The 25825-nt window shown below is 37.0% G+C and overlaps 1 protein-coding gene across 1 annotated transcript in view; it reads right to left on the bottom strand.

Moving 5' to 3' along the window:
- Positions 1 to 25825, bottom strand: part of LOC150098938 (uncharacterized) — a 205455-nt gene that overhangs the window by 34209 nt on the left and 145421 nt on the right. Inside the window, exons 11-12 of the mRNA XM_090405465.1 lie at positions 15601 to 15739; positions 7351 to 7466 (exon numbers count right to left, since the gene is read on the bottom strand). Of these exons, the coding sequence (XP_090261591.1) occupies positions 7351 to 7466; positions 15601 to 15739 (255 nt within the window). The remainder of the gene's footprint in view (positions 1 to 7350; positions 7467 to 15600; positions 15740 to 25825) is intronic.

Genomic DNA, 25825 nt, shown 5'->3' with positions numbered 1-25825 from the left:
TATAATTTCTTGGCATCTTTAATTTATAATATAACCAAGTGGAAAAACTTTGAACAAAATCAGTATCTCAGGAGTGGTGGTGCTGGAAAATTTTGTCAAAAAGAGAATTCAGGAATGGATGAATAAGAATATGATGCTCTTTGAGGGGCAACATGGCTTTTTATAATAGGGCAAAGCTGAGTTGGATAAAGGAAATAGCTACACAATGATTCTGCTGGATGTAGATAAGAGAGTGGCTGCTGGACAGATATCAAAAAGTGATATATGGAGGAGCAGAATCCAGGAGAAAGCAGATGACTAGTATTGTGCCACAAGGCTCTGTGCTAGGACCAAAACTGTTTAATTTGTACATAAATGATATAGGAAATAATCTGAAAGGAAATACTGAGTTGTTTGTTAATTATTATTATTATTATTACGGGCAACTCCAGGGAGTCATTAGACTCATCGAGGGAGGCCCCAAATCATTTTCATCACAACTATTCGACATTCATACAGTATCTATCATACCTTGCCTTAAACTCATTCACTGTCACAGCATCCACCACAGACTCAGGGAGCGCATTCCACTCATTCACTACTCTAAAAGTAAAGAACCCAGCTCTAACACCTTTACTAACCACACTTTTGCCCAGTTTCCATGGATGTCCCCTAGTCCTCCCACAACCAGCCCTGTTCTCAAAAATATCTTCTGAATTAATTTTATAGAAACCCTTCAGTAATTTGAATGGCTCAATCATATCTCCCCTCCTCCGCCTATCAACCAATTTTTGCAACCCACAAATCCTCAACCTGTTCTCATAAGGTTCATTCCACAGACCTGCTATCATCTTGGTCACTCGCCTCTGGATCCTCTCCACCTCCTCCCCATCAAGAAGAAACCTAGGTGACCAAATCTGAGCACAGTAGTCGAGATGAGGTCTTATCAAGGCTCGATACAGAGGAACAATAACCTGCTTGTCTCTGCTTGTCAACGTATTCTTCAGCAACCAAGTGATTTGATGAGCTGATTTGGCCACTTTTGCAATGTGTCCCCTAAATTTTAATTCCTTATCCACCAACACTCCTAAATCTCGTGCCTCATCAATTTCCTGGAGCACGGTTCCACCAATGCAGTAAACTGCCTCCAATCTTTTCACCCCAAAATGCATAACCTTACATTTTGCCACATTAAATTGACATCCATTCTCCCTAGCCCAGACCTCCAATCTATCCAAATCATCCTGCAAAATTTTGACGTCATCTGCATTCACTATTGCCCTACCCAACTTTGCATCATCCGCAAACAAATGAACTGTTCCTCTCAGATCCTTTCCTATATCATTTATGAACAAATTAAACAGCAGTGGTCCAAGAACAGATCCTTGTGGTACACCACTAGTCACAGGCCGTCTTGTGGACTCTACTCCTGAGTAAACCACTCTCTGATATCTCTCCGTCAACCACCCTCCTATCCATCTCACCAACCCTATGTCCATTCCCATATGCTGCAATTTACTGATTAGAATTCCATGTGGTATCCTGTCAAAGGCCTTAGCAAGGTCCAGCAGAATCACTGTAAACCCATTACCCTTATTCAGTTCAGCCGTCACTGTGTTATAATACGTGAGCAAGTTACTGAGGCATGACCTACCCTTCACAAAACCATGCTGTCCCCGATACAGTATCCCATTTTCTTCTATCCAATCTTGTATTTTCCTCTTGACTATTTTCTCTAAGACCTTGATAATGATTCCTGTTACGCTGACAATTCTTTGGCCGCTTCACGTACGACACGAGCTGGTATACCATCCAATCCCACAGATGTATTGACATTGAGGTTCTGTAATAGACTAGTTACCTCTACCTCATTCATCACAATTCCAGTATAAGCTGTTGGTTCTTCCATTTCCGCAAAGTCACCACCTGGATGATATACTCTTGCAAAGTGCTCGCTCAGTAATTCCACAACATCGACTGATTCAGTTACCTCCCTACCCTCAGCATTTTTTAAGATCATTCTACCATGAGCATTTTTCCTTTTACTTGCAACATATTGAAAAAACTGTTTGGGGTTCTCTTTAGCCTGCATGGCCAATTTCCTTTCGTAATCTGCTTTTGCTTTTCTTACCACCCTTGTTACCATCCTGGCCTGAGCTTTATACTGTTCATGCACCTGATGGTCACCCTTCTCCTTAAATTCCCTCCACAATTGTTTCTTTTTTTGCAGCTCAAGCTTAATAGTGTTATTCATCCATTTAATCCCTACCTGATTTATTATTCGGACTCTTGGTATACAGTCAACCATTGCCTCCTGCAAACAGTTCTTAACCACCTCCCATGCACTATCAACATCCAGCCCTTGCAGTTTTACATGCCATGGCATTGAGCCAAGCACACACCTAAGCTTGTCATACTTACCAGCCTGGTAATTCCACATGTACCCTGTCTTAATTGTAAATTCGACTCCTTTAGCCACCTCCCAAGTCATGACCTTATGGTCACTCTCACCAATTGGTGGCAACATGGTCATGTTCGTTACAGCTACATTCTCAGTTGCAATTACTAGGTCCAGCACTCTCTGCCCCCTGGTATTTTCCAATACATGTTGCCGTAGATAGTTGTCTCTTAATAACTGCATAAAATCCAATTCCTTCCTCCCATGTGCCCTCTCCTCTTTCCAGTCAATGTTACCATAATTGAAATCACCCATAATAATTACCCTCCTTCCACTCATTTCTTCTATTTGCTTATGCATACTATTCCCACCATCCACTTCATCACCCGGTCTATAGCAGCACCCAATTGTATATTTTGTTCTGCTAGATTGTATCTCACACCAAACAGCCTCAAATGTGCTTTTTTCCCCATCCTGCAGTTCAACTTCTATACTCCTTGGCTGAAGCTCATCAGCTATCATCAATAACACTCCTCCCCCCTTTTTATTAACCCTGTCACTCCTGAACACGCTATACCCATCGCATTCAATCCCACTAGCTTTATCATCTTCTGTCAGCCATGTTTCACTAATACCGACAACCTGTGGCCTGGAAGTGCCAACCATAGCCAAAAACTCTTCCTTCTTGTTCCTAATACTCCTGGCATTAGTGTACATGAATCGCAGAAGCCCATTTGTCCCATCCCTACTTTGATTCCTTATACTAACTATCCCATTCTGATTTGTTGTCTGTCGTACTCGCCCGGGCATAATATACTCATTCATACACTTAACTGCCCCCCCCTAAAGTCTGCATATCTACCCCCCCCCCCCCTCTTAATAAATCTAGTTTCCCTGAGTCTGTACATCCACTTCCACATCATTCATCAACACTCTTTCAAGTCTCCGTACACCAACTCCATTCAAATGTAACTCATCCATCTTATATAAGTCCTTTCGCCCATCGAACTCATTCCACACATCCACAAATTCCACACCACTCTCCATGCATAACCCACGCATAAAGTCATTGGCAATTATGGCCCTCCTAAACACTTCGCTGTCATACCGCGGTAAGATACTCACCATCCTAACTCTCTCACTCTTCTCTTTTGCTACCTCAAACAACTCCCTCACATCCTCTATCATTTCCATTTTGTCCTCTTTCAAATCATTCGTTCCTGCCACTATTATCATCTCTTTCACCCTCTGTTTTTGCAGTCGAATAGATTCGCTGACGTCCTTTATGTTCGCACCCGGCTGGTACGACTTCGTTAAACTCTCAATTATTACGCCTCTTAATAGCGAATCCCCATACAGCACTCGCTCCTTCATTTTATTGACGTTTACGAACATTCTATTATTTGCCATCACAGACTTCCGCCGGTTATTTGTCGGTACGTTCAACACACATTTTTGCATACGCTCCAGTTGTCTTTTGGCTCTGTGTATCGCGCCATTTAAACGGGCAATTTCGCTACTCGCATTTATCTCACCATTTTCATTATCGATCAAATCATCCATTCTTTCGGTGTTTCTACCTTCATTTACACTTTCAGCGACACTCTCACACATATCTGGCACTACCACGCAATTCTCTAGTACACCGCCATTTTCTACATTCTGACTACCGTTAACGATATCAGTCTCGATACACGAAACACGCTTGAAGTCCTCATTCTCTTTACACTTTCTACACATATTAACTCCACTATCACTTTCTAACCAGACTCCTACCGCTCTTCGCAGGGCATACATCTTGTTAATGATGCAAAATTAGGTAGAGTAATAGTTAATCAGGACAATGTGGAGAATTTGCAGGATGATTTAAATAGACACAGTATTGGCAGAAGATAATGGGTGTCAGTTTAATGTAGCAAAATGTAAAGTTATGAAATTTGAGATAAATAGGTTACAAGTTGTGTACCACATTGATGGAACTGTACTCAGGAAAATAGACAAAGCTAGGGATTTAGGGGTAGTGGTAGACAGACAGTTGAGGTTTAAAGAGCATATTGCTAAGGTTGCTCATAAGATTACTTGAGCTATTGAAGAACACACTAACAAATGGAGATAAGGAAGTTGACATCTCTCTAAGGCCTTGATATGTCCACATATCTGTGCTCAAGTCTGGTCTCCTGGATTTCTTGGGGATAAGGATGTAATGTATAGGATCCAGAGGCAAGTGATGAAGATGGTGAGTGGACTGTGGAATGCTCCTTATGAGGATAGATTGAGTGTTTGTGGGTTTCAGAAATTGACTGATAGGTGAAAAAGAGAGTGATATTACAAAAAGATTTAAGTTACTTAAATGATTTTATAGCATTGATGTGGGGAGGCGAGTGTTTCATCACTTGACTGGAGGGGGCATAACAAGAGGTCAAACATGGAAGTTGAGTGGGAGTGTGGTTAGTAGAAGTATGAGTACTAGATTTTTGCTTGGAGAATGAATGGAATAGATTACTAGAATCAACTGTAAGCACTCTCTCTGTTAATAGGTTCAAAAAGAGGTGGGAGAGATATTGTGCAGATAGTTTGGGTGTTCTGCAATGATTCTTTGGACTCCATGGAGGTACTTGTACAAGAATAACAATCAAAGCCTTCTGGGTGACAACTTGAAAGGTGGGAAAAGTTATGCTGAAAGGGATTTGATGTTTCAGCAGGTAAAGGTTAATAGTACTGTTGTGAAAGTAGTTGGTCTTATCCAAATATAAAAATAATGAGTTCGTGTATTAAGGCTGAAATGCTGGGAGAAACTCATTAAAAGTTTTTAATGGAGTGAAACAGCACTAGGAAAGGATTAAAAATAATATTTAATTCTTCCAATTTTTCAATAATATTTCAAGATCCTAGTTTACACGTTTGTTCACATGCATCACTTAAGTTTTGTGCTGTCTTTGTGTGTGTGTTACAAGTCTCATATTGTATTGATGATATATCTATAACTGATACAATATTGGAAGAATTAAATACTATTTTTAATCCTTTCTACTTTTAAAGATGAAAAGTCAGTTCAGAGATGAACTCTATAAAGTGACTGAGATGTGCTAAGCAAAAGATGTGCAGTTTTTGGAGGGAATATAAAGGGAAGTTGGAATGGCTTTAAAGAGTTGGACTGCATGTGAATGGATTTCATGTTGGACATTTAGTGATTAATGTTGTGTGAGAGAGGAATTCACAGAGCAGAATAAAGTGATATATAACTGTTTTTTGAAATTGTTATTTTAGCCTTTTTTTAGTACAGTATTCTTATACTCTCTTCTTGTAATAATTCCACTTTATATTTATTCCTTATTTTTCACTTTATTTATATATTGTTAAACCAAAAATTTCTTGTCAAGTATGTGATTGCTTCCTGTTTCTGTGGATGTCAGATCTCTAATAACCACTACTTCATCTGGTTTTATTATTCTACATGTAACTGTATAATTTATTATTACCATCAGACTTCTATTAAGTCAAGACTCATTGTTGGAGGACCCACTGCCAAGTGCCTTAAATTCATTCACTATCTATGTATTTTCCACTCTTAGTTAATAACACACCCTAATCATCCATTCCATGGGGGAAAAAACCTCTTTGCTCACACCCTTCTTATCCAGCTGTCACAGATGCTCTCTTGTTCTTCCCATCTCCTCCCATTCTTAAAAACCCTTATTTTCGTTAATTTGGTAATAATCCCTTATCAACTTATATTTCTCATTCATATTCTCCCTTATCTTCTCCTATCCACTAGACTCTGCAAATTGCATTTTGTTCTCATACTCGGTTGTCTCTTGCGGTTTCTTCTCATCCTTCTGAAAAATCAGAAACCAAGTCTGTATATCGTTATCCATATTTAGCCTGATCAAGGTCTTACTTCTACACATCGATATCTATCTTCTGCATTATTGCCATAATCTGTTGTGCTGTCTTCACAATTTTAGCATTGTCTTCTTTCCTGTAAATTTTAGGCCCTTATCTCTAAGGTATTCCCACCAACTGTATACTCTGCATCCTTGCTTCCAAATTTTAAAATTCACACTTTGCAACAGTGAACTGATAATCCTACTTACTTGTGTGTGCTTACCCACTCTGTTTGCCTTCTTGTAAAGCCACATCTGCTCAACTTTGCATAATCTTTAAACAACTGCATGATCCCTTTCAATTCTCTTCCAATATCACTGATATACAAGTTAAACAGCACCAGTCCTTAACCAGACACCCAGAGCACACCACCACTACTGACTTTCCACTTTTGGGATATTTCTCCCCCTTCCCATACCCAATGTGCTGATACTTATTATTATTCAGGCCTCCATGGAGTCGAGAGACTCATCGCAGGAGGTCCTTCCTAAGAAACACAAAGTCTATCATACCACTCCTTGAACTCATTGACCATTCTTGCTCTCACCACTCTATCAGGCAATGCATTCCATGGTTCAACCAAAGAAACCGCCAAGTGAAAGAACTCCCCAGTGTCCACCCTGTAACTGCCTCTCAACAGTTTAAAAGTCTCGATCATATCACCTCTCCTTCTTCTATCCGCCAAACTCTGCGGTCCACATTCCCTCAGCTGATCCTCATAATTAACATTGTACAGTCCTGAAACCATCTTTGTTATTCGCCTCTGCACCCTCTCCAAAGTTAATTTATCCCCTTCAAATCCTGGAGACCAAATTTGAGAACAATAGTCTAAGTGTGGTCTGATCAGGTATCAGGCAGCTAATCCTGCCCTATCCATTCCAGTTTCATTACCAACTTGGAGGAGAATGTTTTCTCCATGAATCTTTCATTTTCTAATTATAGATGGCAGCAGACAGTTAAACTGATTTAGTAAATGATACACAGTATAATTTTGTAAGAAAAAACATCACAGTTCATGTATATTTTGCATCACAACAACATAAGTTTCATCTAAAAGAATGATTTATAATAATGGATATTGTGCTTACTGTCACTTTATGAACTCTAAGAGGTGATATCAAATTTCCTGTTGCGGTAAGAGTTTTTTGTACAGAATCAAGAAATGCTTGCCTGTTGTTCATAACTGTTCTTATTCCTCCAGAAGCTGTAATAAAACATAAAGGGTGGAACATAATTCATAACCATTAGCACCACAATGCATATTCTGAAGAGCTTCACAAAATTTATTATACTTTGCATCATCAAATAATATTAATCTAAGGTTACTTAAACTGTTAAAATGGAACATTATCTTTTAATAAGGTATATAGCACACACCAATGAAATACTGACTTTATAAAAATGGTCATTTTCCTTTAGGAAAATAAGTTTAAGCTACATCTTAATTTACTGTAAAATAAACCAAAATCATGAATCATCATAAAAAAACTTTATTTGGCAATAATGTCTGATGTGATATCAATATTGTGAAAAGTGGATACAATGTCAAGTATGGTGTTCAAATTAGACAAATAACTTTGTTAACTTTGCTGAGATTTAGTTTTCAGTAGTATATCAGAAATGCTTTCAACTTTTTCAGGATTTATTTTTTCCTTCCCCTTTCCTATCACAAGGTATGAGAACTTTATACGCATTCTTCATACACTTGATATGAAGGTCGAAACGTCAAGTGTTGATTTTGGTTTATATTAAACTAAAGTTTTATTCAAACACGATAGTTGTCTCAATAATTTTCCAAAATGTATTCTGATCACCATGTAAGTCTAAAAGAAAAGATTCATACACTCTCACTCATTATATGAGTCTTTTTTGAAAAAAAAATTGTGATATTCAAATTGTACATAAATACATCATTTTAATTCATAAATTAATATTTCTGGCCTGGTTGACTAAATGCATGGCATACCTGCTGTCTAATGTTTGTAAAGCCTGCTTTGGATGAGCTTGCATAGCTCCTTGAGTTTATAAGACTTTACTTTTATAAAAAAAAAAATTATTGCGAGTTGGATTTCACACTTTCCTCCAGTTGATGAGAGTGATCATGAAGTGATCACCTGGGTTGTGGCTAGCCATATGTGGACTTCTGTGAGGAAAGAATATATATGGAATTATAAGGCTGGTGATTATGACAGGATTAGGAGAGAGCTTAGAGCTATAACATGGAACAAGGAGTTGAGATGTAAGGAAATAAATGCTGCATGGGAACTAACAAAGAAATGCATAACAGCATCAATGTGCAAATGTATTCTGAAGGCCAAAAGGCTGAATAAGGTAGGTGTAAAATGGATAAATGTGGAGCTTAAGCATGGAGTCTGGTAAAAGAAAGTACTTTGGAGGAAGTACAAGATGAATAATGGTAATAATCAGTCACATGAAAAGTACACGTAACAAGCCAGGAGAGTGACTCAGTAAGGAAAACAAAAGTAGACTATGAGCAGAAATTGACAAATCAGACAAAGAAAAACCTAGAGTTTTTTTTAGATATGTGGCAAGTAGAAAGAAGAATGATCATAGTGAGATGATGTTAATGGATGAAAATGGTAGAATGGTAACTGCTACAGAAGACATTGTTGAGATATTTCAGTGATCAAATTTATAAGGGTGTGTCATCCTGATCAGAGTGGAATAATGAGGAAATTAAGTGTGGAGGACATAGGAGAGGATGGCTTAATTGTGAGTGAGCAGGAGATATTTGATGAAATAAATAACCTTGATGTCAATAAGGCAATAGGATTTGATGACATATCACCATGCATCTTAAGGAAATGTTCCAGGGAATTGGCAGTAGCATTGGCATGCTTGTTTAAGAAAAGTCTTACAACAGTACAGGTTCCAAGGGAGTGGAACGAAGGTAAAAACTGTTCCACTGCATAAAGGTGGTGATAAGGCTGCAGCTTCAAATTATAGGCAAATCTGTATATATGGAGTTGTGAAGATACTAGAGAGATTGGTGAGAAGTAGTATACAGAAATGAGTTGATAATAGCAGTATTTTCTGTTGTTATCAGCATGGGTTTGATAAAGGGAGATTACATTTTGCTAACTTGTGTACTATAACAAGGTGACAAATACCTTGGACAGGGGAAGATGCATATACAGTGGTCTACTTAGATTTTGCGAAAGCTTTTGACAAGCTCCCACATAACAGTAGGAGCCTGTCAAAATGTCAAATGTGGGATTCGATAACAGACCAGTCACTGAGTTGGATCAGTGACTGGTGGTGTACCACAGGGGTCAGTTTTGGGACCATTGTTGTTCAATTTCTATATTAATGATCTTGGGATGGGTTTAACTAGTGATATGCGGCTGTTTACAGAGGATGCAAAATTGGGGGGAGCAATGCAGTGTCAAGTGGATGTTATGGCCTTACAAGCAGATGTAAGGCCATAACATCAGTGTGAAGAGATGAGAGACTGATAGATTGCATGAATGGGCAGGTAAGTGGAACTATCAGTTCAATATTGCAAAGTGTAAGGTTTGAGATTTGGTAAGCAATGATGGGATGCAAAATGCACACTTGGTGGGGAAACTTTAAAGGAAGCAGAGGAGATGAGTAATAATAATATTAATTCCCAATTTCATATACTGTTTTGTACCCTTCTTTTGAAGAGTTTAAATATAACTTATTATTTTTAATATCTGACCTCCATGGAGCCAAAGAACCCATTGTGGAAGGTCTATACTTTCATGCCAAAAAATCACCGAGCCACGCCCTTGAACCCATTCACAGTTTCCACACCCACAACATTTTCAGGTAATGCATTCTACTCACCAACCGCTTTCCTGATCACACCCTTCTTATACAGCTTTAATCGATGCCTCTGGTTCTACCCTCACCTCCCTCTACGAAATATCTTCTCCACATTAATCTGGCAACAACCCCTTACCATCTTATGTCAATCATATCATCTCTTCTTCTTTCGCAAAGCTTTGTTAGTCACATTTTCTCATAAGAAATATTTGCCGTATACAAGCTACCAGGAATGAAATCAGTAGTTGTGTAACGACGGATGTGTGTGATGGCATGTTATTATTGTCATATGGGCACCTCCATGGAGTCCGAAGACTCATTGCAGGAGACCCAATAATAATCTATCATACCTCTTCTAGAACTCATTAACAGACAAAGTACTAACAACCGACTCTGGCAACTCATTCACAACTCTCCCAGCAAAAAATCTAGTCCTCACACCCCTATTAATCACACCTTTAGTCAACTTCCAGGGATGACCTCTTGTTCTGGTCCCACTAGCTAAGTACTGAAACATTTCCTCTGCATCAATCCTATAAAACCCTTTAAGCAACTTAAAACTTTATATCATATCCCTTCTTTTTCTTCTATCAACTAACTTCTGAAATCCACACACCCTCAATCTATCTCCAGAGGGAACATTCCATAGGCCATCTTGGTCACTCAGCGCTAAATCCTCTCCACTGCTTCCTCATCCCCAAGAAACCCAGAGGATCAAACTTGAGCATAGTAATCCAGATGTGGGCATATCAAGGCCTTATAAAGAAGAATAACAACTTCCTTACCTCTACTTATTAATGTGTTCTTCAATAAAATATGCTTGTGTATATATACTTGGAAAGAATTATTACTGACAATTACTGGAAATGATGTGCATGATATCCAAAGTCTAGATGTGTGAGAGTTTTGATGAATGATGACCAAACTTGATGACAGATGATACCGTGGTTTTTATTATGGTGGGTTGGCATGTATAGCAATTCTGAAGCTTCCATGAATCTTCTACCAAAGCAGCTCTATATGGCATTTCTAATTTTTGCTATACACATTTAAGAGATGGAAAAGAACAGAAAACGTAAATCTGTCATAGTATAGGATAATAATCCAAAGACAGATTTATGTTTTCTGTTCTTTTCTATCTCTTGAATGTGTTCTAACATGGATCTCTCTCTTACTCGTTTATCTTACTTAGCATATGTTTACAAACAAGGTTATGAAACCCTCTCTTCATTTTTTTTTTAAGGGATGGATGAGGTGATTAAGGTGAAGGCCAAAATCTTGATTTTTGCATTGGGGAGATATGAAGACTACTTTTATGTTATGTTTAAGCATTTTAAAGACTTATTGTGGGAGATCAACACTAGTGAACACAAAGTCTATCATACCACTCCTTAAAATTATCTACAGTCTGCACATTCACCATCTTCTCAGGCAATGCATTTCATGCAAAATATACATAACACATATACATACATACACAGAAATACAAAGTTTATCTTTTTGCTGTCGAAAGTTCTGGTTCTTCTGAAATTCTTGATTTTTTAGTAATGATGTCGTCTAGTGTCATTTGTCATTTTCTCTCATTAAGCAATTGTCGGTAGCAAGAGATCACATCCAAAACACCTAGTCTTGTTTTGTACTTCGCTACAAATTGATCAATGATTTTGGTTATCGTCACCATACTTTTACTGAGGAAATCTGTAGCAAGTCCTTTGGGTTCTTCGTTTTCAGAATCACTATTTTCAGGTTCTGCATGAATTCCTTGTTGAATTGTGCCTCTGAATCTTAACACTCGCTTTTGTTCATGTGATATAAATGTGTGCTTTGGCATTCTCTTCCAGAAAAGTCTCATTCCATCAACATTGAAAACTAGTTCGGGAGGATAATTTCCTCTTTCAATTATGGCTCATAAAGTTGATGGAAAGGCTGAAGGAGCTTCAGTATCTGCACTTGTCACTTCTCCAGTGATTCGAATATTGTAGAGGGTGCTTCTTTTTTTAAATCTGTTGAACCAACCTCTGCTAGCTGCAAAGTTTTTGCTTGTATCCTCCCTTTGTTTTTGAATATGATTAAAAATATTTCTGGCCTTTGCCATGGTTATTGCCTGACTTAATGGCATGGTGCATTCAGTTTCATGATTCAATTCAAATAGAAAGACGTTTCTCTTCTTCTAAAACATTGCTTCTGGATCAGATTAATTTGTTGCAGAAGATGTGATTGCTGAATACTTAATTTTGTCCTTGTTTTTTGAAATTGTTCATATAGTAGAAGTAGACAAATTTAAAGCAGCTCCAATGTCAACGTGACATTCACCTTTTTCTAATCACCTCAGCACCTGCTTGTTCATATCAATTTTGTTTTTTTATCATCTCTACATCCACTAATTTTGAATAATTTAAAAAATGAAAGTAATGATTAATTTTTAATGAACAAATAGAATTTTTGTTGATTTCAGTGCATAAATAATGTTTTACGCAGCACTCCAAATCATATTGATAGCATGGACACTGTTTCACTGCCAATGAACAGGGGAAAACAAATACACAAGACAAGCAGAGGTTTAGGGGAATTGCAGTGCTATGACGAATCATCACCTTTTGCTGACTGCCAATGAACAGGGAAAACAAATGCACAGGACAAGCAGAGGTTTAGGGGAATTACCATGCTATGACGAATCGTCACCCTTTGCTGATTGGTTTGAGAATAATTGTATTATATACGAATCAAGGGAAATACAGCAATAAATCGAATCAGTGTACATTTAGCACTTTTTTTAAGGCTTCGAGTAGAACTGCATTGTATTGAATCGTGGAATATTTAGCGCTTTTTTAGGGTTTGGAAAAAAAAAAACGCATTATATTGAATCAGGGCATTAAACGGGATCTTACTTATATAAATATGTGTAAATGTAATGTAAAAAAACAACATAAGTAGAACAGAAATTGGGAAACAGTAATATTACATTAGAATTTATCAAAATTTCATTGTACTTGTACATACAATATAGTGAAACGAAAGCATGTAACCTCTATATATGTACTTGTGCTCTCATCAGTACTCATGTAGAGTCTCCATAGATCATTTGGTATAGACAAAAGCCCTTTGGTCGGAAAGACCTAGGTTCAATTCCCATCCAAGACGTGAAGAACCTTTATCTGGCTTCTTTTGACTAAAGGAGAGGGATATGATTGAGACTAAGTTGGTAAGGGTTTTTATCGGTTTAATATGAAAGATTCTTCATAGATGGAGAGAGGCAGAACAAGAGGCTATCCTTTGAAACCGTATAAGCATGGTGAGGAGCAGGTTATTTGCATATAGTGTGGCTGGTGCATAGAATGCATTGCCTAAGAGAGTACAGTGATTGTGGAAATGTTGAATGATTTTAATTGATTTGATGAACTTTGTAAGAGTGGAAACAAAGTTTTTTGCCTCTATCGAGGTCTGATGCTAAGAATAAAAAATAATGTTTTGTTCAAGTCAGTTTGGCCTTTTTTATATAAATAATAATCACTGTCCAGCCAAATGTGAGCACAGTAGTCCAAATGAAAGCATATCAAGGCCCAATTTCAACATGTCTTTCACAGTATCAAAGTATCTTTTCCACCTTTGCAGTCCCCTGAACTTTGTATCCAACTATTACTTTTAGATCCCTAACTTCAGCACTTTCTTGCAGTACTATTACTACTACTAATAATATCATCGGAGACTCCAAGGGGAGGTCATCCTGTCATGTGTTTCCCAAGCATCGAGAGGAAAATCTAGCTCTCACCTCTTAACTACACATAAACTTAAGTTCCATAGATGTACCCGATTTCATCTACTGATTTCCTAGACTGCAGACCAGTGTTTGCAGTCTACATTCCATAACCATCTTTGTAGCACTCCTTTGCACCATTTCTACAGCTTTGTTATTATTATTAACACCAGATCTCCATGGAGTCAAAAGATTCATTGTGGGAGGTACACACTGTTACACACAAAGCCCATCAAACTGTGCTTAACTCATTCAATGTATCTGCATTGACCACAATGTCAAGTAATGCATTTTACTCACCAACCACTCTCCATGCAAAGCCTCCTCCTTATGTATCTACTTACTCCCTCCTTATACAACTTCTGCTGATGTCACTATGTTCTACCCCTTCTCCCATTCTATACAAAAATTTTTCCACATCAACTCAGCAACAACCCATTACTAACTTAAATGTCTCAATCATATTCCCTCTTATTCTATTCACAAAGCTTTGCAAACTGCATTCCCTAATCTGTCTTCATACCCCACATCCCGAAGACCAGTTACCACCTTAGACAGTCTTTTCTGAACCCTCTCCAACATATTCTCATCACATGAAAACCAGGGGACCAAATCTGTGCTCAATAATCTATGTGAGGCCTGATGAAGACTTTATACAACAGAACCAAAATATCTTTATTTGTGCATGTTAAGGTAATCTGTATCATTGCCATAATTTGATGTGATGACAACTTCATAACTTGTGCAATGTGACCTCTGACCTTCAGATCCTTGTCCACCACCACCACCACCACTCCAAGGTCTCTTGTCTCCTCAACTTCATCCAAAATTTCCCCATAAACTGTATGCTTCGAATACCATTGTTGCCTATCAAATTTCAGAATGTTACACTTTGCAACATTGAACTGACAGTTCTACACTGTTACTCACTCATACAATCTGTTCAAGTCCTCCTGAAAGGCCATATCTGCTTGATATGGTTTTACAGGAGGACTTGAGGAGAGTTATTCCTCATCACTCTCCTCAGTTTTGTGTAATCTGCAAACAGTTTTATACCACCAGTTGAACCCATCCCAATATCGTTAATATACAAATTAAATAGCAATGATCCCAAAACAAACTACTAGTGTATACCACTAGTGACTTTCCTTTCTGGGAAAACTGTGTCTGGAAAGTTCTGATAAACACCTGGAACAAAAATTAATTAATTTTGTGTCTTCTTATATACCCTAAAAGAAAAAGAACGAATTATTACAATTTGATGAAACATGACGACTAAATGGTTTTAAGATATAGTGGTTATATCAGTTGCTTTAATATAATTTTTGTTCTAGGTGTTTATCAGAACTTTCCAGATGACCCTTGTAAATAAACAAGTAAAACATGACCTCCATTTAACAAATCCATACTGTTATCAACTGAATTCTGTATTCTAGCTCTTGTCAATCTCTTCAGCACCTTGATCACAACTCCAAACACACTGATAGGCTTATAAATTAAAGCCCTAGTCTTATGCATACAGTTTTTTCAAGAAAAGAACAGTATGAACTGCTAATGTTTTGTGTTTGCATTTTATCACAATTTTCATGAGATGTTAATGGAGATAGATTAATTTAAAACTTCTTATAAGAATAAAAACAATTTTAGACAATTTGAGCAGTTCATCATTTAAGCAGTTATAACTACAAAAACAATGTTGTAGTTATAACTGCTTAAATGATGAACTGAGTCATTACTGTATAACAATAATGCTGAGATTTAAATTTATTCTTACCATCCAGCTGCATTGTAAAATATTCATGAGTGTATTTGTCTAAACAAGCAGATAAGTCATAAGATGATAAAGAAGGCTGACGAGCTTTGAATTTGAAGAAATCCATTTGTGTTACAGTTTCATTGAGTACATTGCCTTCCTGTTGGGGAAAGGAGAAAAAATAAAGTAAGTAGGTCTTCAAGTAAAAAAAAAAAAAAATTAAGAATTTCCAATATGCTAAATATTTCTATTTTTATAAGCTACCCAAAGACTTCCATGTAAACATTACACTCATCATGGAATATCCATCTTTTAAGTATTGACATGCTCTATCATACAACATCTTATACTCACTTGCTGTCTTTTAATTCACCCACTAATTTCCATGTAAAAATTCTTCTCCTCGCTCCATTGTTCATTTCCTTGTTCTCTTCTACCTTTCATAAATAATTTTTTTCCTATGCTTTATTAATATAAGATCCACATACCAATTTAAATGTCTCCATCATATTGCCTTTTCTCCTCTCTCCAGACATTCCATCTGTTCATACTAATTTCTAACATTATCTTAGCCAAAACTTGGAAACGGATGGCCAAATCTGCACTGATTTATGGATGTGATCTGAAGGGGGGGGGGTCAATATACTAGAATACAGTAAAACAGTATTGCACTTCTGCACTCCAAGTAGAAAACCTTGTACTAATGGTTAATTGCTATCTTCTATCAAATTGATCTTGTTATCATTAACAAATAAGTTACGCAAGACGAGAATCCTGTTGCATACCACTTATTTTTCTTGACCGAAAAACTGTTCTATTATGCATACACGCCTTGTCGATATTCATCAACTCTAATTTCCTCTTGAACAGTGCCATGAATTTCCCACAAACATTTTAGAATTTATTTAAATTTGTCCATCACCCCCATGGTTTTGAGAGCATATGGCACGGGGTGGAGGTGGACAGGATAGGATATTTAGTAGAGTGTGGCTACATTGTAAAATATTCATGAGTGTATTTGTCTAAACAAGCAGATAAATCATAAGATGATAAAGAAGGCTGACAAGCTTTGAATTTGAAGAAACCCATTTGTGTTACAGTTTCATTGAGCACATTGTCTTCCTGTGGGGGGAAAGGAGAAAAAATAAAGTGGGTCTTCGAAGTAAAAAAAAAAAAATTAAGAATTTCCAATATGCTGAGTATTTCTATTTTTATATGCTACCAATAGCCTTCCATGTAAACATTAGACTCATCATGGGATATCAATGATGAGTCAGAATATGCCAGAGAGCACAGAGGGCAAAGAGCAGAAGATGATTAGACAGTTTAATTTACGGCTGTAAAAAGAATGATCGTAATAGAAGATTTCAACTATAACAGTATAAATCGAGAAGATGAAACTGTATGTCATAGTAAAGGAATGGAATTTCTGGAAATTCCATTCTCTGGATGTCAATGGAAATTCTTGAGGAACAAATCTCTTTATAATAAATTTAGTTTAATCCTTTATCCCAGTGTGAGCAAACAAAGTTTGCGCCTGAAAGTATCTTCAGGACTGGGGTAAGGTGGTACAACACCAGGCGACTCCTTGCAAAGGTGGAGCAAGCTACCAACACTCCTATCTCAGTATCTCCCATAATGCAAAACACATCTCCTTGCAGATATGTCTAATGTTATGCATTAAGGGAAGGGCCACTACCCAGACTAGTTTTGACCTTTATTGAGGTCTCTCTGCCACCTTACCCCAGTCCTAATTTATTTTTCACTTGGTTAGAATATAATAAATTTAGTTTAATCCTTTATCCAAGTGTGAGCAAACAAAGTTTGTGCCTAAAAGTATCTTCAGGACTTGGGTAAGGTAATACAACACCTTTCAGGCACAAACTTTGTTTGCTCACACTTGGATAAAGAATTAAACTAAATTTATTATATTCTAACCAAGTGAAAAATAAACTTTCAACATCTTCCTCTAAATCCAGAGTAATTTATTAAAAAAGGTGGCACACCAATTGGCAACTCCTATAGGTAGAGATGACTTGCTAATGTTTCTGACTGGTATCTCCACTTGGGCCTGGCTCCCACTGAAGAGACATCAATAAAGGTTGAAACTAGTCTGGGTAGTGGCCCTTCCCTTAATGCATAACATTAGACATATCTGCAAGGAGATGTGTTTTGCATTATGGGAGATACTGAGATAGGAGTGTTGGTAGCTTGCTTCACCTTTGCAAGGAGTCGCCCTGGTGTTGTACCACCTTACCCCAGTCCTGAAGATACTTTCAGGTGCAAACTTTGTTTGCTCACACTTGAATAAAGGATTAAACTAAATTTATTATATTCTAACCAAGTGAAAAATAAACTTTCAACGAACAAATCTCTTAGGCAACATATAGTAGGAGCACGAGGTTCAAGAGTCTGGATTTGGTCATAGCATAAGAGGTTCTGATTGTAACTGAGATAGCATCCCTGCCCTCTGGTTGGAGAGAGAGAGAGTGACCATGTAAGTTTGAATTGGAGAATAAATAGATATGCAGGAGTATTCAAAGAGAAAGTAATTTATGTGGAATTATAAGGCAAGTGATTACAATAATCTTAGAAATCAGCTGTGCATGGGAATGAGTGAAGAAATGTTTATTAGTAGCAATGGCAAGTTGTATACCTCAAGTCAAAAAGAGAACACAATTTGGTGTAAAGTGGATGACAAACAATATCAAATGGGCACTGTAAGTGAAAAAGAAGTTACAGAAGTGATGTAAGGAGAGAGGTAGAGAGCAGATGACACAGGCAGGGAAAGCGACTACTATGGTAAGCAAGACAAAACTTGAATATGAGAAGAGGAATGATTGTGGAAGAATGATGTTGTTAGACAAAGATGGGAGTAGAATGACCAATGCAGTGGACATACTGAAGAATGTTTAATGATCACTTTATCAAGTTATTTTGTGTTGGAGAAGTGAGTTTTAATATTAAAGAGATGGGGAGGGGTATCGATGTGTAGAAGTGCAAAAGAAGCATGTGTTTTATTGAGTGCTCTGGATGTCAATAAAGCAATGGGACTAGATGATATTTGCCATGGCTTTTGAGGAAAAGAGCAAAAGAACTGATAGCTCCAATGACTTGACTTTTCACTGAAAGTGTAGCTACAGGAAAGGTGGCCAAAGAATGGAAGGAAGGTAAGATAATCCACTGCATAAGAGTTGTAGTAGAATGGAAGTGTCAGTATAGACCAACATAGACTATACACAGTTTGTATTTCATCAGTAGTACTGGGCAGATGAGGATAATGTTATCTGTGAGTCAGCATGGCTTTATTAAGGGGCCTTGTGTTTTAATAATCTGATTGCCTTTTATAATCAAGTAGCAAGAGTAGTTAATGAGGGTAAAGGCCTGTAGTATCATTTTTATTTATTTATTATTATTTTTTTTACGAAGGCATTTGATAGAGTGCTGCTTGATAAGCTGATATTTAAGTTACAGCACTTAGGTTTAGATGTCAGGTCAGGAAAAATGGATTGTGGATTGGCTGTCTGATAGATATCAAAGAATTGTATATGAGGGAATAGTATCAAGGAAGCTGAGGGTTACAAATGGGGGTCTCACAGGGACCTGTGTTATTTAACTTTTATATCAATGACATTATCACTGGATTTCAATGGGATATTGAGTTGTTTGCAGATGGTGTGAAATTGGGAAGGGTTATTAGTAATAGTGCCAATGTGGTAGCCCTTCATGAGGATTTGTATAAGCCAGACAGATCAGCAAATGAATTGGGGTAACAGTTTAATTCAACTAAATGTAAAGTCTTGAAGTTTGGGATACATCAATGGGAGACTGCATACTCTGTTAGAGAAGTGGGGGAGGAAAGGAACCTTGGGATGATAATTGATAGAAAATTGAAGTTCAGGGGACATATTGCAGAAGTGTTGAAGGTGAATACTGAGGATGCTGACCAACAGAGAGAGAGAAGAATTCATTCCATTTTATAAAGCCCTAATCAGACCACACCTGGTCTGATTAGGGCTTTATTACCCCAGGATTTGAATGGGTTAAATTAACCTTGCCAAGAGTATAGAGGCAGATAACACAAATGATATCAGGATTGTACAATTTTAGTTATGAGAACAGAATGAGAGAATGTCAACTGCAAAGTTTGGTAAATACGAAAGGTGATATGATTGAGACATTTAAACTGTTGAGAATTAGTTACAGAATTGACACTGGGTAGTTTTGCATAATACAACTAGGGGTGGGAGCAAGAACAAGAGGCCATCCTCTTGTAAAGGAAGTCATGAACAAGAGAGTGAGAAGTGGTTTCTTTTTGTGGAGGGTAGTCGAACTATGAAATGCTTTGCCTGATAGCACGGTGAAAGCCTGAACAATGAATGAGTTTAAGTAGTGGTATGATAGACTGTGTTGTGTAGAATGGGCCTCCCACCATGAGTCTTGCAACTCCATGGAGTTCCTGAATAATAATAATAAGAAGAAGAAGAGGCATCTTCTTTCATCTTACACCTCATCATCTTATTCCCGATATATATTCCCTCAGGGTGTCATTTATTTATAATAAGTGTGATTCAACCTTGGTATCACTCCTGGGTCTGGCTCCCACTGATGAGAATTTAATAAAGGTTGAAACCAACCTGGATAGTGGGCCTTCCCAAAATATTATACAACCAAATGGATGTGTGCTTTGCATTATGGGATACTAAGGCAATTATTGTAAAGTTACTGGTATTTATATACAAGTAGCCCAGTTGTGAAGATATTTCATGTGCATTGTTTGCTTATACTTGGATCAAAGATTAAATCAAAAATATAATTTCTTGGAATCTTTAATTTATAATTTAACCAAGTGAAAAAAACTTTTAGCATCTCTACTATTATACCTGTCTGCAGTTTTTTATGCTGTCAGTGCTAGTTCCTCGAACTATTGTTGCTTTTATCTTTTTTAGCACTTCTTGTAACTTTTTTTCTTTAAAATATATTTTTCACTTTATTTTTGGAAAGTATTTGTTGCACATAACTTAACTTTATTTTTTTCCTTTCATCCACTAGTTTCCAAGTTTCCAATGATAACCATTCTTCTTTCTTTTATCATTATTATTATGTGATACCTCCAAGGAGTCCAATGACTCATTGTTGCAGGAGGGTACTCTGCTACACATGTCGCAGTCTTTCCTACTACTTAATTCTCTGAATATACACAATGACACTACTACTACCACAATCAATACCATCACAAGTATTTTTTGTCTGTAACTTGTATGCGTTCTCATTTCTGATGTGTCTATACAATGGATAAAAAACCCAAATTTCCAGGAGAAAAAAACCATGCTACCTCTGTGGGAGAATGGCAAACTTGTCTTCAATTGAAAATTCCCATATAAAGATTGCTCTTATCACAACGAGAATCAAAGTCAGGTTCTTTTCCAATCAATGGGTGCAATGTTAGGTTGTTCTTCCAGTTGCATTATGGAGGTGTTTTTCTTTTAGCATATACTAAAACACATGCAGCTGTACCATTAAGGACTTTTACTTTTTTTTCCATTTCTCTTCCTATTCTCTTCTCCATTAAAATTACTATCTATATCTCTCCTTAACTTTATTTTAAACTCCTTACAAACTTCAGCATTTTGTAATTAGCAATATCAAATTTCTATCTTTTAACTGTTTTTTTTTTTTTTTTTTTTTTCCTGGGGATTATTTTAAATAAATATATTATATATATATATAACTGCATAGATCCAATTATCAGGTGATGATCTGAACCAGTATCAGCACTTCTTTTGTTTTGGACATCTGATATTTTCCTGCACTTTTGGCTGATGGCTATATGATCGATTTGATTCTGTGTTTTGCCATCTGGTGACACCCAAGTTACTTGATATATTTTCTTATACTAGAAGACTGTGCTATCTATTATTAAATTGTATTTGCTATACAGCTGCACCAATAATTCACCATTTACATTTTTCTCTCTCTCAAACCATGCTTAGCCATTACATTCTCTAGCCTCTCATTATTTGTACCAACTTTAGCATTGAATCACCCACAAGAAGTATGCTACCCCTTACCAGGTATCATCATGAGGTCTTATCAAGTCGACTATAAAGCTTTTCTTTTCTTTTTCTTCAAAGGATGCATTCTCATTCATTCTGTAATATAGCTTAAATAAAAACGGTCCATTTAATCTTGTAGGTCGAAAACTTTGTTTTTAAGGTATTTTGTAATCTTATAACTTATTTCTCCACTAGTTTAATCTTTAATATTCCAATCTTTAAATTTTGTTAAAGCAGTATTGGTCCATTTAGAGGAAATTAACTTTTTTTTTTTTTTTTTTTTAATCTTTACAAACAGTGTGGGCCTTGATTTTGTAAGTCCTTGTATATAATCTTTTATCTGATTCTTTTGAGCTTGGCAAGTGCTAGGATAATGATGTTATGGGAGATTTTAACTACAGCTGTATAAGCTGGGAAGAGGAAAATGCAAGTAGTAAGAAGGGGATAGAATTTCTGGAATTTTTGAGGGACAAATGTCTTTGGCAGCATGTAATAGAGGGAACAAAAGGTTCAAGAGTTTTGGATTTGATCATAACATCAGAAGAGCTGATAATAAGTGAGATGACATCTCTCCCACCAGTTGGAGAAAGTAACCATGTGGTTTTGACTTGGAAGAGGAACAGACATGCAGGTGTATCAAAGAAAAGGGAACGTATGTGGAATTATAAGGCAGGTGATTATAATAGTCTTAGGTATCAACTAGGGGCAGAATTGGAAGGCCACGATAACATTAGTGCTTGGGAAATTGTGAAAGGTTATTTGTTAACAGCAATAGTATACTGTATTCCACGGGAATACAGTATACTATTTCCGTATACTGTATTCCCGTGGTGTCCGCTTCTTATGTATACCGTATACGTAAGAAGCGGACACAATTTGGTCTAAAGTGGATGACAAACGATATCAAACAGGAACTGCAGTAGTTGAAAAAGGGATTATGGAAGAGATATAAGGAGAAGAGTGGAGGATAGATACACAAAGAATATAAGACACAGGTGAGGAGAGTGACCAGAATAGTGAGGAAGGCAAAACTGGAATATGAGAAGAAATTGGCACTAAGATCCAAAGAAAATCCTAGGGAATTTTTTAGCTATGTGGTCAGTAGGAGGAGAAACAATTGTGGAAGAATGACATTGCAGGATAAAAATGGGAATAGAGTGACTGATACAGAGGACATAGTGGAGTTGTTCAATGAGCACTTTATTGAAGTATTTCATCCTGGAGGAGGTTTTCATACTAGAGGGATAGGGCAGGTTCAGGATTTAGAGGTGCAAAAGGATAGTGTGTTCCAAATATTGAGTACTCTGGAAACCAGTAAAGCTGTTGAACTGGATGGTATTTCACCACTGGTTTTGAGAGAATGTGCTAAAGAACTGACAGCTCCGTTGACCTGGATTTTCAATAAAAGTTCAGCTGAGGAAAAGGACTTCTTTTTAAAAAACCCAGGGAATGGAAGAAGATAAGATAGTGCTATTGCATAAGGGTGGTAGCAGACTGGAAGTGTCTAATTATAGGCCTGTTTGTGTGTCATCAGTAGTTAAGGTCTTGGAGAAATTAGTGAGGGACTATATACAGCGTTGGGCAGATGAAGGTAATGTTATCTGTGAGAATCAAACATGGATTTGTTAATGGGCACTCTTGCTTTAGTAATATGGTTGCCTTTTATAATAAAGTGATAAGAACAGTTGATGAGGGAAAGGCATATACTGCCATTTTTTGGATTTTGCAAAAATGTTTGACAGGGTGCCATATGATAAGCTGATATTTAAGTTGCAGCATATCGGTTTAAATGTCAGGTTAGTCAAATGGATTCAGGATTGGCTGACTGATAGGTATCAGAGAGTTGTGTATGGTGGGGCAATATCAAGGAAGCAGAAGGTTACAAGTAGGGATTCCACAGGGCTCAGTACTGGGACCTGTATTGTTCAACCTTTATATCAATGATATTGTCAATGGATTGCAAGGGGACATTCAGTTGTTTGCAGATGATGTGAAGCTGGGAAGGGTTATCAGTAATAGTGCAGATGTGGCAGCCCTGCAAGAGGATTTGAATAAAGTAGACAGATGGGCAAATGAATGGCGGTGTCAGTTTATTGCAGCAGAATGTAAGGTCTTGAGGTTTGGGAAACATCAATGGGATGCTGCATACTCTATGGGACGAGTTATATTGGAGGAAGTAGGGGAGACAAGAGATCTGGGGGTGATGATTGATAGAAAACTGAAATTCAGGGAGCATATTGCAAAGGTGGTGAGGGTAACTCAGAGCATTGCTGCAATACTGAGAAAGATGTTGACCTGCACAGAGTAAAAGAGTTATGATTCTATTGTATAAGACCCTGTTCAGACCACACTTAGACTACTGTTCTCAGATTTGATCTGGTGTGAAAGTGGTACTGCTTACCATCGTGAGAATGTTCTCAAAAGAGATAGATCCAGCAGTGCTGGGTTATGGTATGGGAAGACAGTATGCTTAATGGATGCACCAAGCTACAAGTGCTGGAAAAAGGGACTATGAATGGTAAACGATACTGCAAGAAAATTCTTCAATGTCATGCTTGATTGTTCGGTGGTGCTATAGGCAAAGAATTCATTTTTATGGATGACAGTGCCACACTGCATTGTACATGAGTAGTACAGATACTTCTGGAGACTGAGGATATTAATTGAATCAAGTGGCCAGCATTCTCCCAAGATCTCAACCCCATAAAACGTTCGGGATGCATTGCTGCTCAGATTTCCTCTGCTGAAAACAAACAAGGCCTTATATTTTCTCTGAAAGAGGAGTGGACCAATTTGTTTCAAGAACTCCTGTATCACTTGGTGTTAAGCATGGTACAATGTTGTGAAAGCTGCATTGTAGTTCATGATGGACATATTCCATACTGATATCTCTCCACACAGTTTTCTGTAAGTACTATATGTTAATTTCTTAACTATGTCCTTAGGAAATTTATAACTTTTGCCAAAAACATATTGCAATTTAATTGTCTGAAATTTATAGCAGATTTTTTGTGTAATGTCCTTTATTCGTATGCTGGCAATAAATAAAAATGTAGTTTTGGACACTAGTGTACGTTCCAATTGATATGTAGTTGGGAAGAAAACTATTATTAATAGTTATTCAGTTATTATGACTTGCTCATATTTTCAGTAAAGAAATGGCCATTCTAGATTCCAGTTCAAGCAACATAAGTTCTATTAAGAATTTCAGTACTTTGAATAAGTGCTCAAGTTTAAAACAGTATCATTGACCAGATGATTAGCAGACGGTCAAAAAACTTTGTCATTGACTGTGTCTACTCTGTTCTAAGTAGGACTAGACTTGTGGCATTTCTTACTATGAGAGTACTGTAAGAATGAAGTTTTTGAAGTCTCTTCTCAACAGAACATCCTGCTTATCCAAAGTGTTAAGAGATGGCAATCCTAAGGAGCTTGACAAAGTCATGTGAGATCTGTCCTTGGTTTCATAGTTGATTGACTGGAAAGAGGGTTACATAAGAGGTTCTGAGATGCCAGTAATAATGTAAGAAATTGGAACTCTAATTTCACTTTTCCTAGAAATAGGCTTGTGTATGTATGTGTTGTTGGTAAGTTGGATCCTATTTGGAGTGAAACCATTTTGCTGTATAATTATTTTGATGGCATCAGTTCCAGTTTTAGGTTATCAGAAATGGAATAGATAATGTGTGTTCTATTGAATAGTTTTGATAATGCCAGTTTCTTGAGATGAATGCTGAATTCTATTATACATAATGTCCTATGAAGATAGGTTTGCAATATTCTAAACTTGTTAGGATCTAGTTTTGGACACAAGATACCAATGGGTTAATGTACTCTCTATAAAGAGTACATTAACCCATTGGTATCTTCCAGCTTTTATGGATACAACACCACTGAAAACATGCTCTATGATGAGCTTTGAATAAAAGAATGCACTGTTACATCTCTGTATTTCTGTTTCCTTATTAGAGTACATATTTAAGTATGATTCAAATTGATCCAGTCTTCTCTATATCCTTCTACCTTAATATATAACCCGGTTTGGCTCCTAGGGATATTTCCTCTTCAGAAACTGGAAAATTTATATTTTAACTGCACCAGCTTCCTATAACAAGAATATAATTCAGGCTCAGGGAAATATTCCTAGGTTTTAGGCATGTACGTTAATCTAGAATTCACATGCAAGTATA

The sequence above is a fragment of the Typopeltis vanoorti genome, chromosome 15 (genome assembly GCF_054136105.1).
Source record: "Typopeltis vanoorti isolate ZY-2024b chromosome 15, IOZ_Tvanoo_1.0, whole genome shotgun sequence".
Lineage (NCBI taxonomy): Eukaryota > Metazoa > Arthropoda > Arachnida > Uropygi > Thelyphonidae > Typopeltis > Typopeltis vanoorti.
Note: the sequence above shows the minus strand (reverse complement) of the source record. Positions and strands in the feature narration are given on the sequence as shown.